The 17949-nt window shown below is 40.5% G+C and overlaps 1 protein-coding gene across 3 annotated transcripts in view; it reads left to right on the top strand.

Annotated features, from left to right (window-relative positions):
• Positions 1–17949, top strand: part of SYTL5 (synaptotagmin like 5) — a 187181-nt gene that overhangs the window by 99525 nt on the left and 69707 nt on the right. For all 3 annotated transcript variants that reach the window (XM_073358234.2, XM_073358241.2, XM_073358250.2), the window contains exons 4-5: positions 11021–11136; positions 15945–16077. In XM_073358234.2, coding sequence (XP_073214335.2) covers positions 11021–11136; positions 15945–16077 — 249 coding nt within the window. The remainder of the gene's footprint in view (positions 1–11020; positions 11137–15944; positions 16078–17949) is intronic.

Consider the following 17949-nt stretch of genomic DNA (forward strand, 5'->3'; position numbering starts at 1 on the left):
CATGCTCATATAGAATGCTTTCATGTTTAGCATCTTTCATGCATTATATAACATTCTTTATAATTATTTAAAAAGAAAACAGAAAAGATTCTCCTTTTTCCCTCCACCATTGCAATAAATTAAACAGATAAAGGGGGAAAAATTGTGGGCCAAATTCACTGCTGTTGTAACTCATTGATGTAACTGCAGTTACATTGGCAGGTAATTTGGCTTAAAATATCTTCAAGGCTTAGCCTTAAGCAAAGAGCATCTGTTTCACAAACCAAATAAGGAAGAGTCCTAGTTTTGAAGAGCATGACAGCGAAAGGTTCAGGATGATGTCAGCCATTATTCTACTCTTGCATTTTGTATCACAGACAAAATCATCTTTTATGCCAGTCTGTCTGTAATTTACTGTATTTATTAATTTGCATCCTACAACAATAAAAAAGGGTATTCAGAACTCTAAGCGTCCCTGATGCAAACTACAAAAACAATCATTAAATTAGGTTTATATGATCCTCACCTCAACTGCCATTTACCTAGCATTGGTGACTTCAAGGAATTCTAACTAGCTAGCAAGTACTAAGCCTGTTGGCTTATCCAAGAGCTACTCATCCATTTTCATTTTCATTCCATACTTATCCAGATTCTGTTGTGTTAAGGGATTGCAACTAAAATAGGTATCTGTACTATTACCTGATGATCCCTGAAGGACCTATTCTCCAGGGTAATCTCTCCACTAATCCTCGTTGATCGGGCTTTGCCTGCTTCTGTATCATGACTAGGGACAGCCCCAGCACTTATAGGGCAGTGCAAGGGATGTTGGCTCTACCCACCTGGCAAACCACTGGAAGTTTTTAATGAAGCTAATGAAGATCTTCGGGTTAGTAGCAGGATGGCTAATGGAAATGAAGATATGGAGGTAGAATTACCACATCTGAAGTGGAAGTCCAACTCAAATGGCTTAATGGGATTAAATCAGGGGGCCCAGATAATCTCCATCCAAGAATATTAAAGGACCCGACACATGAAATTGCAAGTCCAATAGCAAGAATTTTTAATGAATCTATAAACTTGGGGATCAGATTTTCCTGGATGTGATAGCTGAGAGATTTCTTCACCAAATAGTGGCTTCAAGACTGAGCTTGATAAGTTTATGGCGGGGATGCTGTGACAGGACTGCCTACAATGGCATTTGGCCCATTAGCAACTGCCTGTAGCAAAAATCCCTACTGGCTGGAGACAGGACACTAGAAGGGGAGGGCTCTGAGTTACTACAGATAATTCTTGCTCAGGTAACTGCCTGCTGGGTCTTGCCCACATGCTCTGGGTCTAACTGGTCACCATATTTGGGGTTAGGAAGGAATTTTGCCCTAGGTCAGATTGGCAAAAACCGTGGGGGCTAGGGTGTTTTGCCTTCCTCTGTAGCATGGGGCCTGGGTCACTTGCAGGTTTAAACTAGTGTAAATGGTGGATTCTCTGTAACTTGAAGTCTTTAAATCATGATTTGAGGACTTGAGTTACTCAGCCAGAGGTTAGGGGTCTATTACATGAGTGGGTGGGTGAGGTTCTGTGGCTGCAATGTGCAGGAGGTCAGTTTGGATTATCACAGTCATCCCTTCTGACCTTAATGTCTATGAATCTATGAGCGTGTGGTTTGGAAGGCGTGCACCAGCTCTCTTGGATCAAGGGAAGTGTTGGTGGTACAAGACTTGGGAAATTAAGATGTGCAAGTAAGAGAGAAACAGCACTTTGGGGTTTCATTGTCAAACTCAGGACTAACCTTGGAAAGAGTTAATGAACTTTGTAGTTCAAATTGCAATGGCAATTTAGTCAACGGTAAGACAGATGTAGAGTACTAAACTTATGTTAAGCCTTACTATGAAGAATTAGCACCCACAGAAGATCATGCTATTGGTGAGTAGTGACAATATATATTTTTATCACACATAGGGGAAAATTGTTCTTCCTGCTAACCAGAAGCTGTGTGTTCTCCAATGAATTTTTGGTTTGTTTTTAAGTTTTGTTTTTAAGCGAACATCCTTAGAAAGTAAACAAAAAATGGAGTGGAAATGGTTTTCTGAATGCCTTTTGGGCAATAACTAATTGATTTCTATTAATTGTTTTTGCATTGTCCTCAACAGGCTGCAAACAAAAAGATAAGGCAATAATCTTTCATTATCATATTTGCAGGCATATGTCTGGATTTTGGTTTTTTTTTAAACTTATTCTGGTAGTGCTCACATAAACTTAATCTATAATTGGATGAGAGAGAATTGCATTCGTGTGAATTCTTCATTGACAATAGAGCCCTATTCAGTACTCCTCAGACTTTAGCCAGGCAAAACTCTCTAAGTTGGAGTCTTGTCTGAGTAAGAAGTACGGATCAATGCCCTAAAATCATCTGTAATCGTATCCATTCTTACACAAACTAAATATGATTCTCTTTATCTGATGTGTTTGTAAATGAATGCAGGTAATGAAAAATCACACTCTGCTGGAGTCGTTTAAGATTTTGAAACAGTAACAGTTACTTAAACTTTCTTTAAATGTAGAGGCAAATTCTGTCATACAATGTCCATCCACTGCCATGGATTCACTGCTGGGAAATCCTGTCCTTTCTTTCCCAAGAAAAAGGACAAGCAGAAGAAACAATTAGCAAAGGAAATGAAAATATTTGTTGTTTCTATGAACAGGCGAATAAACCTGTTTGTTAGGAAGTTGTAGTATTCAAGCACAAATTGGTCATGAACACAAATGGAGCTAAATCAGTGTTTTGAGTGAATATTCATGGGAAATACTTGTAGTCACCAGCTCTATACAACGTGCAATTCTGTACTCAAAAGCTTTTAACTGTTACAAAAATTATAGCAAAAGGTGATGTGTCCATGCAGTATTTCCATGGGGAATAACATGAGAAAAGGCTTGGCTACACTTACATTTGATATTGCTCTAACTTGCTGGCTCAGGGGTGTGAAAAATCTAGAGCTTGGAGCTAATCCCCTCGTGGAGGTGGATTACCAGGAGCGTTGGGAGAGCTCTCTTCCAGCGCTCGCGCGCAACCACACTCGCACTTCAAAGTGCTGCCACGGGAGCGCTTCCATGACAGCGCTTTGAAGTTTCCAGTGTAGCCATGCCCAAGGTGTTTTTTGTCTAGTCTTGTATACTTTGAAATTGAGCATTGATTGCACATTGCAGCACATTGCACATTGATTGCACATGTCTTGATGGTATTCATTGAGATGTCAGTGGGAGTGGCAACACTTAAACATAATAAAACCATTTACTGTATTTGTGTTTGCAAAGATAACAATTAGTATCAATAACATATCTTACAGAAAATAACAGCACAGAATAGGACTGCTTTGGTGCCTGAATAGACTACCCGTGTTGGACATCCTTCTAGGTGCTTCAGAGAAGCAGCATTCTGCAGATCAGTAGTTATCAAAAAACTTCTTTATTATGAACTTGAGCCATGTAGCTAATTTACACAGGTAATATCAATTGAAAATATTTCAAAAAGAGGCTTATTAACAGACTGGAAGAGTGCTTTACAGACAAGAATGTTTTATGCATGAGTGGCATCAACTTTTATTCAAAATGTGAAAAGTTCATTGGGGTGGGTGTTCAAACAATTGAGAGTACTAAGGACTTTTGTCAACCAATGTTGACTGAATTTCCACATTTCTTGACTTTTCAAGGATGAATCCTTATAAGGGCCTGAGAACTATAAAGCTAAGTAATTCTGCCAGCCAAAGGATGTAGGATGTAATACTCTTAACAGGCTACAAGCTAAGAATGATGGAAATGTAGCCCATAGATCAGCTTGGGAACCGTTAAAGTCGGTAATCTTAAAATGTATTTTGTGTGTGTGTGTGTGAATAATTCTTGCCCAAGAGAGGGAAAATTGTGATTTTAGTGCATAGATGTTTCTTGGTACAGGTGGCATTGCTAGTGGAGCCATACAAGTGTACAGTTGTTTTGTGGTTTTAAATCCGTGATGGAGTGCTGGGAGCTAGCTGGTGAGCCTGGCACGCTGACCACTTACGCATCAATCAGCTCCCCCGGCGAAGGCTGATTGGGGATGTGTTAGCTAATTGGCTGATCAGGCTGGGAGGTTGGATGAGCCAGTAGTCCATCAGCAGAGGCGTATAAGGAGGACACAGGAGAAAAGTACTGAGGAAGAGGAGGAGTGACCACGGCTAGCTCATCCCAGTATGTGTGGAGATCTCAAGGAAGGGAGACCTCTGTTCATCCTCAGCCCTGCAGGAAAGGGCTAAAGGTAGAGAAGCACTGTATATACATGGGACAGTATTGGCACTGGTGAATATAAATCACAGAAAGTTGCCACTCAATAGGCAGAGTCTGAGAGGTTCCTGGGACACCTGAGGGTGGAGATGGACCACTCCTCGTTACAATACCAGATTATGCACTACTGGAAATGCCTCCCAGTGTTAGGGTTGAGTTCAATGAGTTTACAGGTGTTGAGAAAAACGATTGGAGTAGTTTTTAAATAGCTATGGAGGCCAGTGGACACTCAAGATTCGATGCAGCCTAGAGTAACTCCTTCTTCCCCTTCAACCAGTTTCCATAAATAAAAATAAAATACTTTTGTATGTAGTATGTATTATTAGTATTAAGCAATTGTGAGATAAAACAGCCTTTTAAATAAAGCTTATTTATTTTACTTTAAAAATGTTTTGATCTACTTTGTTCCTTGTAAAAATGAGGGCTGGTAGCAGTCAGTAACCAAGCATGTGGCAAGCAGGTGCTGGGTAAGCTTCATTGTACAGTTTTGCTAGCGCGCCTCAGTGTGGACCTGCCAAATGCTGCTCTTCCAGTCAGTGTTGGGCCTCTTCTAAGCAGAAACCGCATATCTGATTCAGTTTTGGTGGTTATGTGAGCTAGAATGGGACCACCAAACTGCTTTTCCCATATGACTAAACAGGGCCTCTGGGAACGAAGGGACACCCAGTATGGTGATGTCTATATTGCGGTTGGGGTTGTGATTTGCAGCTGGTGTAGACATCAGATTACCTTACACAATGCTCTGGTGAGATTAGATGATATTATTTTTTCAATTTTACAATTGGGGAGCTGAAGCACATTGATGTTCAGGCCTCAATTTTCAGAAATCCAATTAATTTTGGATACCTGAGGGCTTGATTCTTCAGAGTACTTAACATTACTGTTAAGCTGCAGCAGCACAGGAGCTAGCAAACAGAGCTGTAAACAGGGGAGTTTGAGTGGGAGTTCTGTTGGAGGAGAAGGTATTTGTGTGTGTTTGGCTTTGTATTGGTAGTATTTGTATGTGTAGAGGCTTGTAGGGGCTTTGTGCTGGAAGAGAAGCTGAGCCCTGATTAGGGGGCGGGGCTTCACTGACTAGGGGTCCTATAAAGGTAGCAGCCAGTCAGGCAGCAGCACAGACAGCTGCAGCAGCACAGGAGCTAGCAAACAGAGCTGTAAACAGGGGAGTTTGAGTGGGCGTTTGAAAGCGGAGTTTGTCTTGTGGTGCTTGTGTGGGGTTTGGTTTTGCTGTGGGTGGTGGTGTTTTGGTGTGGTTTGTGTTTCCCAGATTAACAGGATTTAGGTGGGAAGGCTATGACAGATTCAGAGGTGGCAGTGGGAGTGACCCATGTAGCAGATGACACAATGAAGATGACTGGATGTGGAAGCTGTGGTATGTACATGATCCTGGAGGGGGCACCTGGTAAGAGTTTTGTCTGCATGAAATGCCGTCTGATAGAGCTGATGGAGGAAAAGATCAGAGGTTTGGAGATGCAGGTGGAAAGTCTGGTAGAGTTTAGGAAGGGGTTTGAGCAGATTATGGAGCAAAGACATGAGGTATCTGAAGGGAAAAGCTCAGACTTGCAGATGGAAGCAGGACTAGGGAATTTTGAGGGGAGACTGGGTGAGGAAAGTGGTCAGTGGAAGCATGTGACTAAAAGAACTAGGCAGAGGAAAAGACGGGCTAGTGAAGGAGAAATAGAGCTTCAGAATAGGTTTGCAGAGTTGGAAAATGAAGAAGGGGCTCAGCAGGTAGTCACTGAAGGTGACAGGGCAAGGAAGAAGAGAAGAGCGGTTAGTCCTATAGGAAAAGGGGAAGAGTTAATGGAGATTACACCAAATATGAGCCCCAGGAGGATACAGGATGGGTTAAAAAGGATTACAAGGGAGAATGGGAATGGAAAAAACTTGCAGCCAGAGGGAACAGGGGATAGACTGGAGAATAGCACCGTCACTAGGAAAAGGCAGGTCTATGTGATTGGGGACTCTTTATTGAGAAGAATAGATAGGCCTGTAACCAGAGCTGATCCAGAAAATAGGAGGGTGTGCTGTCTTCCAGGTGCTAAGATACGGGATGTAGACCTGAGGTTAAAAAGGATTCTAAAGGGAGCGGGAAAGAATCCCCTAATTATCCTTCATGTGGGAACAAATGATACGGCTAGATTCTCACTGGAAAGTATTAAGGGAGACTATGTTAGGCTGGGGAGGACGCTTAAGGAAATTGAGGCTCAGGTGATCTTTAGTGGGATTTTGCCTGTTCCTAGAGAAGGGCAACAAAGGTGTGACAAGATTATGACTATCAATAGATGGCTTAGGCAGTGGTGCTATAAGGAGGGCTTTGGGATGTATGGCCATTGGGAGGCATTCATGGATAGAGGACAGTTCTCTCGGGATGGACTTCATCTGAGTAGGGAAGGAAATAGACTTCTAGGATGGAGGCTGGCACAACTGATTAAGAGAGCTTTAAACTAGGAATTTGGGGGAGATGGTTGGGAGATGTCCAGGTAATCTCCACGCCAGAATTTAGCATAGAGTGGAAAGAAAATGAAGTAAGAGTGGATACAGCTGTAGGTAGGAGGAAGGGCAGTGTAGATACAAGTCTAATAGGTTATACTGGTAGTAAAATAACCGTGCCTAATAGGGTACAGAATGTGAGTGAGGCCAAACAGCAAAAATTAAGATGTTTGTACACTAATGCAAGGAGCCTAGGTAACAAAATGGAGGAACTAGAGTTACTGGTGCAGGAAGTGAAACCAGATATTATAGGTATAACAGAGACCTGGTGGAATAGTAGTCATGACTGGGCTACAGGTATTGAAGGGTATGTGCTGTTTAGGAAAGACCGAAATAAAGGTAAAGGTGGTGGAGTAGCACTGTATATCAATGATGAGATAGAATGTAAAGAAATAAGAAGCGATGAAATGGATATGACTGAGTCTGTCTGGGCAATAATTAAATTGGGGAAGAAAACTATTAGAGCCTCCCCTAGGATAGAGCTTGGGGTGTGCTATAGACCACCGGGATCTAATTTGGATATGGATAGAGCCCTTTTTAATGTTTTTAATAAAGTAAATACTAATGGAAACTGTGTGATCATGGGAGACTTTAACTTCCCAGATATAGACTGGAGGATGAGTGCTAGTAATAATAATAGGGCTCAGATTTTCCTAGATGCGATAGCTGATGGATTCCTTCAACAAGTAGTTGCTGAACCGACTAGAGGGGATGCCATTTTAGATCTGGTCTTGGCGAGTAATGAGGATCTCATAGAGGAAATGGTTGTAGGGGATAATCTTGGCTCAAGTGATCATGAGCTAATTCAGTTCAAACTGAATGGAAGGATTAACAAAAATAAATCTGCAACTAGGGTTTTTGATTTCAAAAGGGCTGACTTTCAAAAATTAAGGAAATTAGTTAGGGAAGTGGATTGGACTGAAGAATTTATGGGTTTAAAGGTAGAGGAGGCCTGGGATTATTTTAAATTAAAGCTGCAGAAGCTATCGGAAGCCTGCATCCCAAGAAAGGGGAAAAAATTCATAGGCAGGAGTTGTAGACCAAGCTGGATGAGCAAGCATCTTAGAGAGGTAATTAAGAAAAAGCAGAAAGCATATAGGGAGTGGAAGAAGGGAGGGATCAGTAAGGAAAGCTACCTTATTGAGGTCAGAATATGTAGGGATAAAGTGAGACAGGCTAAAAGTCAAGTAGAGTTGGACCTTGCAAAGGGAATTAAAACCAATAGTAAAAGGTTCTATAGTCATATAAATAGGAAAAAAACAAAGAAAGAAGAAGTGGGACCGCTAAAAACTGAGGATGGAGTGGAGGTCAAGGATAATCTAGGCATGGCCCAATATCTAAACAAATACTTTGCCTCAGTCTTTAATAAGACTAAAGAGGATCTTAGGGATAATGGTAGCATGATAAATGGGAATGAGGATATGGAGGTAGACATCACCATATCTGAGGTAGAAGCGAAACTCAAACAGCTTAATGGGGCTAAATCGGGGGGCCCAGATAATCTTCATCCAAGAATATTAAAAGAATTGGCACAAGAAATTGCAAGCCCATTAGCAAGAATTTTTAATGAATCTGTAAATTCAGGGGTTGTACCATATGATTGGAGAATTGCTAACATAGTTCCTATTTTTAAGAAAGGGAAAAAAAGTGATCCAAGTAATTATAGGCCTGTTAGTTTGACATCTGTAGTATGCAAGGTCTTGGAAAAAATTTTGAAGGAGAAGGTAGTTAAGGACATTGAAGTCAATGGTAAATGGGACAAAATACAACATGGTTTTACAAAAGGTAGATCGTGCCAAACCAACCTGATTTCCTTCTTTGAGAGAGTAACAGATTTTTTAGATAAAGGAAACGCAGTGGATCTAATTTATTTAGATTTTAGTAAGGCGTTTGATACTGTGCCACATGGGGAATTATTAGTTAAATTGGATAAGATGGGCATCAATAGGAAAATTGAAAGGTGGATAGGGAATTGGTTAAAGGGGAGACTACAACGGGTCCTACTGAAAGGTGAACTGTCAAGTTGGAGGGAGGTTACCAGTGGAGTTCCTCAAGGATCAGTTTTGGGACCAATCTTATTTAATCTTTTTATTACTGACCTGGGCACAAAAAGTGGGAGTGTGCTAATAAAGTTTGCAGATGATACAAAGCTGGGAGGTATTGCTAATTTAGAGAAGGACAGGGATACCCTACAGGAGGATCTGGATGACCTTGTAAACTGGAGTAATAGGAATAGGATGAAATTTAATAGTGAGAAGTGTAAGGTCATGCATTTAGGGATTAATAACAAGAATTTTAGTTATAAGCTAGGGACGCATCAACTAGAAGTAACGGAGGAGGAAAAGGACCTTGGAGTATTGGTTGATCATAGGTTGACTATGAGCTGCCAATGTGATATGGCTGTGAAAAAAGCTAATGTCGTCTTGGGATGCATCAGGAGAGGTATTTCCAGTAGGGATAAGGAGGTTTTAGTACCGTTATATAAGGCACTGGTGAGACCTCACCTGGAATACTGTGTGCAGTTCTGGTCTCCCATGTTTAAGAAGGATGAATTCAAACTGGAACAGGTACAGAGAAGGGCTACTAGGATGATCCGAGGAATGGAAAACTTGTCTTATGAAAGGAGACTCAGGGAGCTTGGCTTGTTTAGCCTAACTAAAAGAAGGTTGAGGGGAGATATGATTGCTCTCTATAAATATATCAGAGGGATAAATACCAGAGAGGGAGAGGAATTATTTAAACTCAATACCAATGTGGACACAAGAACAAATGGATATAAACTGGCCACCAGGAAATTTAGATTAGAAATTAGACGAAGGTTTCTAACCATCAGAGGAGTGAAGTTTTGGAATAGCCTTCCGAGGGAAGTAGTGGGGGCAAAAGATCTATCTTGCTTTAAGATTAAACTCGATAAGTTTATGGAGGAGATGGTATGATGGGATAACATGGTTTTGGTAATTAAATATTCATGGTAAATAGGCCCAATGGCCTGTGATGGGTTTTTAGATGGGGTAAGATCCAAGTTACCCGGGAAAGAATTTTCTGTAGTATCTGGCTGATGAATCTTGCCCATATGCTCAGGGTTTAGCTGATCGCCATATTTGGGGTCGGGAAGGAATTTTCCTCCAGGGCAGATTGGAAGGCCCTGGAGGTTTTTCGCCTTCCTCTGTAGCATGGGGCACGGGTCACTTGCTGGAGGATTCTCTGCTCCTTGAGGTCTTCAAACTACAATTTGAGGACTTCAATAGCACAGATATAGGTGTGAGGTCTTTTTTAGGAGTGGTGGGTGAAATTCTGTGGCCTGCATTGTGCAGGAGGTCAGACTAGATGATCATAATGGTCCCTTCTGACCTAAATATCTATGAATCTATGAATCTATGAATTACACATGTTTGAATCACTGCTTCCATTTCTTTCAGTTGAATGCTCAGCACTGCTGCAAATCAGACCCCAGGGTCTCATATTGCTTACCCAGAAAATGAGGAACACCTGTGACAAATTTGTTTTAAGTAACTTGCCCAGCATCACACAGGAACTCTGTGCAGAGGCTGCTATAGAATCCAGTTCCCCAGGGCAGCCTTCAGCTGCCTTAATCATGAGACCCTTCTTTCTCTTCCTGTAGTCCCTTGCCTCATTCAGTACAAGCCTTCCCACAATTCTGCAGAAAACAAAGCAGAGCTTCTGCAGACAACAGGGTGGGGGGTGGGGGGGTTGCCCTAGTAGAGACTTCTCTTCCTGTGCCTCCTGCTCCTCTCTGCCCCACCCTCACTTCTGACCCTGCTCTCCTCTCCTCCTATCTATCCCTCATCCCATCTCTTAAAAAACATTTGGGGCAGGGGAAGGCATTGTAAATTAAAAACTGAAAATGTTTATTGGACACTAAATACAAAATCAAGAACTTCTAACTTCTATTGATGATCAAAAATGTTTTGGTTTCCAGTTTTTCCTGAAACCATGAAAATTTTGATGAAAATCAATTTTTATGCAAGCTTCCATTTAACCAAAAAGCCATTTTTCACTTAGGGAGGAGGGAGTTTTCACAATTTTTCTACCAAATCTATTCTATTATATTACACTTTGCAAGCTAATTTTTGATTCTTTAGCTTGTACTGTGTGACTGTGATCCATAGCTGTATGTGTGCATGTTGGGTGGACAACGTCCTGAGGATTTAAGAAACAGTTTTGGCTGGTTGGAACAGTTCATGTGTGCATTTTGTTTGGTTTCTTTCTCATGTAGACAGCTAAGGATAGTGACAGGTGAATGGTTTTTTGAAGAGAGGGCAAAGCGCTTCAAGCAATCCAACCTCCTTGGAACTGATGTTGTCAGACAGTCCATCCTACGCAAAGCCTCAGGTAAAAATAAGAATGCACAAGAAAAGTTGTTCTCTGTTTAGGCTTATATTTTAACCTAGTTGTCAAAATGTTTTACCAATGTGGGTTTTATCCTTCATATTATAGAACTCCTAGCCTGTATCAATACTTTCAATAGAGTAATAGATTCTAAGGCCAGAAGGGACCATTGTGATAATCTAGTCCGACCTCCCACGTAACACAGGCCATGGAGCTTCCCCAAAATAATTCCTAGAGCAGAACTGTTAGACATTTAATCTAGATTTAAAAGTTGCCAGTGATGGAGAAACCACCACAACCCTTGGTAAACTGTTCTAATGGTTAATTACTCTCACTGTTCAAATTTATACCTTATTTCCACTCTGAATTTGTCTAGCTTCAACTGCCAGCCACTGGATCATATTATACCTTTCTCTGCTAGATTGAAGAGCCCATTATTAAATATTTGTTCCCAATGTAGGTATGTGTAGACTGTAATTAAGTCACTTCTTTACCTTCTTTTTGTTAAACTAAACAGATTGAACTCCTTGAGTCTATCACTATAAAGTATGTTTTCTAAACCTTTCATCGTTATCGTGGCTCTTCTCTGAACCCTCTCCAACTCATCAACATCCTTCTTGAATTCTGTGACCAATTCTGATGCCCACTATTCCAGCAGTGGTCGCACCAGTGCCAAATACAGAGGTAAAATAACCTCTGTACTTCTACACGAGATTCCCCTGTTTATGCATTCCGGGATCACATTAGTTCTTTTGGTCACAGCATGATCAGCTGATTATCTATCGCAACCCCCCTCCCCATCTTTTTCAGATCTGTTGCTTCCCAGAATAGTCACTATCCTGTAAGTATGGCCTACTTCCAGTGTTCCTAGATGTATACATTTATATGTAGCCATATTAACACACACGTTGTTTGCTTGCACCCAGCTTACCAACAATCCAGATATCTCTGTATCAGTGAGCTGCTCTCTTCATTTATTTACCACTCTCTCTGCAAACTTTATCAGTAATAATTGCATGTTTTTCTTCTAGGTCATTACTAGAAGTGTTAAATAGCATAAGGGCCAAGAACCAATCCTTGCAGGGCCCCGCTAGAGATATACTCGTTCGATGATGATTTCCCCGTTTACAGTTACATTCTGAAACCGATCCGTTTTTCATCCATTCAATGTGTGCCATCTTAATTTTGTATCACTCTAGCTTTTTAAACAAAATGTTGTGTGGTACCAAGTCAAATGCCTTACAGAAGTCTCTCTATTACATCAACTCTATTACCTTTATCAAGCAAACTTTTATTCTTAAAAAAAAAAATCCAGTTAGTTTGACAGGATCTATTTTTCATAAATCCATGTTGATTGGCATTATTTATATTACACTCCTTTAATTCTTTATTAATCAAGTCACATATCAGTTGCTTCATTATCTTGCCTGGGATTAACGTCAAACTGTCAAGCCTGTAATTACCCGGGTCATCCTGTTTACCTTGTTAAAATATTGGCATGACATTAGCTTTCTTCTGGAACTTCCCTGATGTTCCAAGAGCTATTGAAAATCAATACTAACAGTCCATCAAGTTCCTCAATCAGCTCTTTTAAAAGTTTTGGATGCAAATTATCTTGATAAATTGATTTAAACTCTCTAACTTTAGTTGCTCCTGTTTAACATTCTCGAGATACTAGTGGAATGGAGAGAGTGTTGTGTTATATGACATGATTACATAGTCTCCCCCCCACACACATAATACAGAACAAATATTTATTGAAGATTTTTTGCTTTTCTTTATTATTATTGATAATTCTACCATTTCCATTTAGTAATGGAATGATACTATTGTTAGGATTTTTTGTGTTTCTAGTATACTTTAAAAACTCCTTATTGTTCTTAACTCTGCTGGCCATAGATTTCTCCTTGTGTCCCTTTGGTTCCCTCTTCGGTTTTCTACAGTTACATTCCTTACTATCAACTTCCCCTTTCTTCCATTTGTTATTTCTTAATCTTTTTTATTTTTTATAGTTGTCTTCTAAACCCGGTGATATTTTTAACCAACATGGCCTTCTTCCTTGATTGTGGCTTCTTTGGCATCTAGTAAAGTGTTCCTAAACAATTCCCAATTATCACTGAATTTGAATAATAATTATGTATTAGTCAGCTTTTTTATTTTGCAACTAAGGTCTGAAGAGTACTGGATACTTTACAGAACATTGAAAAGAACACCCTCTCTACTCTGAAGAGCTTACTATTTGTATGTGATCTTGACCTAAATAAACATAGACAAATTATTCAGTAGTGCAAGATCTCTCAAATTTCATTTTCTGGATCCTTACATACAGACATTCCAGCATGAATTATGCTGACCTCTAAACATTAACTATCATAGAATCATAGAATATCAGGGTTGGAAGGGACCTCAGGAGGTCATCTAGTCCAATCCCCAACTAAATCATCACAGACAGGGCTTTGTCAAGCCTGACCTTAAAAACTTCAAAGGAAGGCGATTCCAACAACTCCCTAGGTAATGCATTCCAGTGTTTCACCACCCTCCTAGTGAAAAAGTTTTTCCTAATATCCAACCTAAATCTCCCCCACTGCAACTTGAGACCATTACTCCTTGTTCTGTCATCTGCTATCACTGAGAACAGTCTAGATCCATCCTCTTTGGAACCCCCTTTCAGGTAGTTGAAAGCAGCTATCAAATCCCCCCTCATTCTTCTCTTCCGCAGACTAAACAATCCCAGTTCCCTCAGCCTCTCCTCATAAGTCATGTGTTCCAGTCCTCTAATCATTTTTGTTGCCCTCTGCTGGACGTTTTCCAATTTTTCCACATCCTTCTTATAGTGTGGGGCCCAAAACTGGACACAGTACTCCAGATGAGGCCTCACCAATGTCGAATAGAGGGAAACGATCACGTCCCTCGATCTTCTGGCAATGCCCCTACTTATACATCCCAAAATGCCATTGGCCTTCTTGGCAACAAGGGCACACTGTTGACTCATATCCAGCTTCTTGTCCACTGTAGCCCCTAGGTCCTTTTCTGCAGAACTGCTGCCTAGCCATTCGGTCCCCAGTCTGTAGCGGTGCATGGGATTCTTCCGTCCTAACTGCACTTATCCTTGTTGAACCTCATCAGATTTTTTTTGGCCCAATCCTCTAATTTATCTAGGTCCCTCTGTATCCTATCCCTACCCTCCAGCGTATCTACCTCTCCTTCCAGTTTCGTGTCATCTGCAAACTTGCTGAGGGTGCAATCCACACCATCCTCCAGATCATTAATGATGATATTGAATAAAACCGGCCCGAGGACCGACCCTTGGGGCACTCCCTTTGATACCAGCTGCCAACTAGACATGGAGCCATTGATCACTACCCATTGAGCCTGAAGATCTAGCCAGCTTTCTATCCATCTTATAGTCCATTCATCCAGCCCATATTTCTTTAACTTACTGGCAAGAATACTGTGGGAGACCGTGTCAAAAGCTTTGCTAAAGTCAAGGAATAACACGTCCGCTGCTTTCCCCTCATTCACAGAGCCAGTTATCTCATCATAGAAGGCAATTAGATTAGGCAGGCATGACTTGCCCTTGGTGAATCCATGCTGACTGTTCCTGATCACTTTCCTCTCCTCTAAGTGCTTCAGGATTGATTCCGTGTAGACCTGCTCCATGATTTTTCCATCTTTGCCACTTCTTTTCCCCCCCATGGAACTCAAATTGTAATTCTCTACTGTACTAAACTTTTTTTTTCTTATTCTGTGTGGGGGAAGACTCGCTAAGTGCTAGATCACAGGCTGTATACCAGCTTCTTTGTACCTCTTTATTCTGAGGCAACATCTTAACTTTCCCATCACCTAGATACCCATTGCACATGCACATACATGTTTACACGTGGATAATGTGGTCTGCTTCATTGATCCAACAGGGGATAGCACATATTACATTCCTCAGAGCTGCATGCATGTCTCACCTCCACTACACCGTCACCAGTTTAAGGAGTAGGAGTTATTTCTGAATACAAAGGTCCCTCCTCTCAGATGAACTATTTTAACACTTCACCCACATGCCACCATCTAAGTACAGCCTGTGTTTTCCAGGTAGTGTTTATCATATTCAGCAGCTAAGTTACAGTGACTAAGTGTATTTAGGAAGAAGGAGGGCTGGCTGCTATTAAAAGAAAATTACTATGAATTCTGATATTCTACTTGGCAAAATTTTGACCTTTCTGGTATGTGTGCCACCTCAAGAATTATCCATTGGCACATGACTAGCATTCTTGGTTTTCTGCCTTTATTTTATGCAAGATATCGAGATGTATATTTTGTTTATATTACTGTATTTGTGTATTTATATTTTTGTTAGATATATTATGAGAAGAAAAGGTAATGTCCAAAGCATTTTGTCCACATTTTCCTCCCAGTTGAAAACATTTTTAATGCAGAGAATGTGCTCTCTCACTTAACACAGGAAGAGCTATAAACTGCAAGGTGTATTTTTTCCATGTTCCTCCATCGCTAAATTTATTTAATTTATTAATTAGCAACAAAGTTGGGGGCATAATTCAAAGGAAAATGTTGAAAAACAAAACAAACAAAGAAACCAACAACAACCCACCTGCATCAAAGTTCTAAAATAACTAAACTAAAACTGGTTACTTTTGTGATGCTTTCTTATTTAAAAAAGAAACTGAGCTATGCAAAAATGGCTTTGTGATAGTCTGAACAGGTTTTTTTATTCATTTAAAAACAATATTCTATCTATATCAGATGCACACTTGGCATATGTTGTCTTTATTTCCCCAAATATTTTTTTTCTCCTTCAGATACTGTTTCTGGTAAGAAAGAAGGAGGGCAAGCCAAAGATCACACCCAGGAGAATGCAGAGCAAATGCAAGATACCCCAGCTTCCTCCACAAGTGGGCAGAAATCAATATTCAGTGGACCCAGAAAGATAGGGTAAAGTCTTGAACTTTGGAAACTGATCATTCAGAGTACAGCACCTCTGAGCAGATTTTCTTTTGAGTCTCTCCAGTCTCCCTCTCTCTCTTTCTCTCTGTGTCTCCAGTATTGCAGATCACACCAAAATCTCCCAGGGTTAGAAACAATCTGCTTTGAAACAATTGCTATAATTAGACTGCAGTCTCCTAGGAAATGCAGCTATAATTACCTTTTGCTACAAGGTAGCAGCAAAAGACAATGGCGACTATTGGATTTTTCCTCCTGGTAAGAGATTAACACTTCGAATTTGAAGTGTTTCTAAGTGTGCTTCTACTCTGAAAAATGGCTGTAAAAATGGCACCTTGAAGCTCCATGTTTGTTTCCTCTGAGTGGCTTCCGCATAAAATTAGCTCAGTTCACAAGGAAAATGATGTTTTTCCCCTAACTTCCAGCTCTGTGACCCCCCCCCATCCCCCATGTGATCTGAAAGCTATGTTCTCTTTTCATGAAGCCTCTTCAGTAAATAAAAATGGTGCTTGGGTATATGATGGCCTCTGTGACACCTGTGCAACCTCGTTGTTTCCAGAACATTCCCTCATGTTTGTAAAGAATGAGCGATACATGTGCGGTGAGGTTGAATAGTTGTTATTGGGGCATAAATTGGCATTGATGCATGGGGAGGACAGAACTCAGCTTAACTTTCAGATCGTGGGCTGAGTTATCCAGGCTTGCAATTAGAAAAACAACTTTTTATTGGTAAATTGAGCAAATTTTGACAGGGAACATAGATCCTATAGGTTTCAGAGTAACAGCCGTGTTAGTCTGTATTCGCAAAAAGAAAAGGAGTACTTGTGGCACCTTAGAGACTAACCAATTTATTTGAGCATGAGCTTTCGTGAGCAGCTCACGAAAGCTCATGCTCAAATAAATTGGTTAGTCTCTAAGGTGCCACAAGTACTCCTTTTCTTTTTATAGATCCTATAGTTACTCTTCATAGGAAAAGCTCTTGGTTAAGAGTTTGCTAATTACTACTGACTGAATTGCTATGCAGGTGCATCTACAGCATATAGAGTATGTAAATTATGAGGGCTGTGATGGTCAAGGGAATAGAGGAGTGAACTGGACCTCTGACAATCAATCCGAAACTTCACTTGATTTTTCCTCATTAACGTTGGATAAAAGAAGCAGCTGTGGCTTCTGAGTACTCCTATGCAGATGAAGGGGAAACAGCCTAAGGAATCGGTGGCACTAAAAATTGCATTTAATTACAGTTCATGCAGATAATAGCCATGGTGAAGGTATCTTGAAAATCGGCCTCCTTAGTGGAGTGGAGCATTTACCATCTTTGTTGTGAACACTTAGTAGCACAATAACTAAATGTTTAGAGAACTGATTTATGCCTGTTTCTTATCTTCCCTTTTTATTGCAATTCACCCCCAAATGGGAAAATCTGCTATGGTTAAAATGTCAGTATTTCAAGTGACAAATCATCTCCAAAGGGGAAAGATTTATTGCAGAGAAAGTTAGGAAAACATGGGAATTGTCATATTGGGTCAGACCCAAGCTTTGCAGAATCTGGTATCCTGTCACTGACTTTGGCCCAGTGCAGGAACTCAAGAGCAAAGTGTAAGAAACCTTCACTAGACAGCTTTTGGGTTATCTGTCCCTCATATTAGGCCTTATCGTGGTCTCTAATACTTAGAGTTTGGCTGATTCCAGGACACAAGGTAGTCTGCAATAATAATAATATATAAAATTATTAATAATTCCTCCAACATTTTATCATTAATCTTCATAACTCTGGACATTCTTGTTATCCATGTAAATATCCAATTCATTTTTGAATCTTGCTGAATTCTTGGCTTCAACAGCTTCCTATGGCAATGAGTT

Source organism: Lepidochelys kempii, chromosome 1 (assembly GCF_965140285.1).
Source record: "Lepidochelys kempii isolate rLepKem1 chromosome 1, rLepKem1.hap1, whole genome shotgun sequence".
NCBI lineage: Eukaryota > Metazoa > Chordata > Testudines > Cheloniidae > Lepidochelys > Lepidochelys kempii.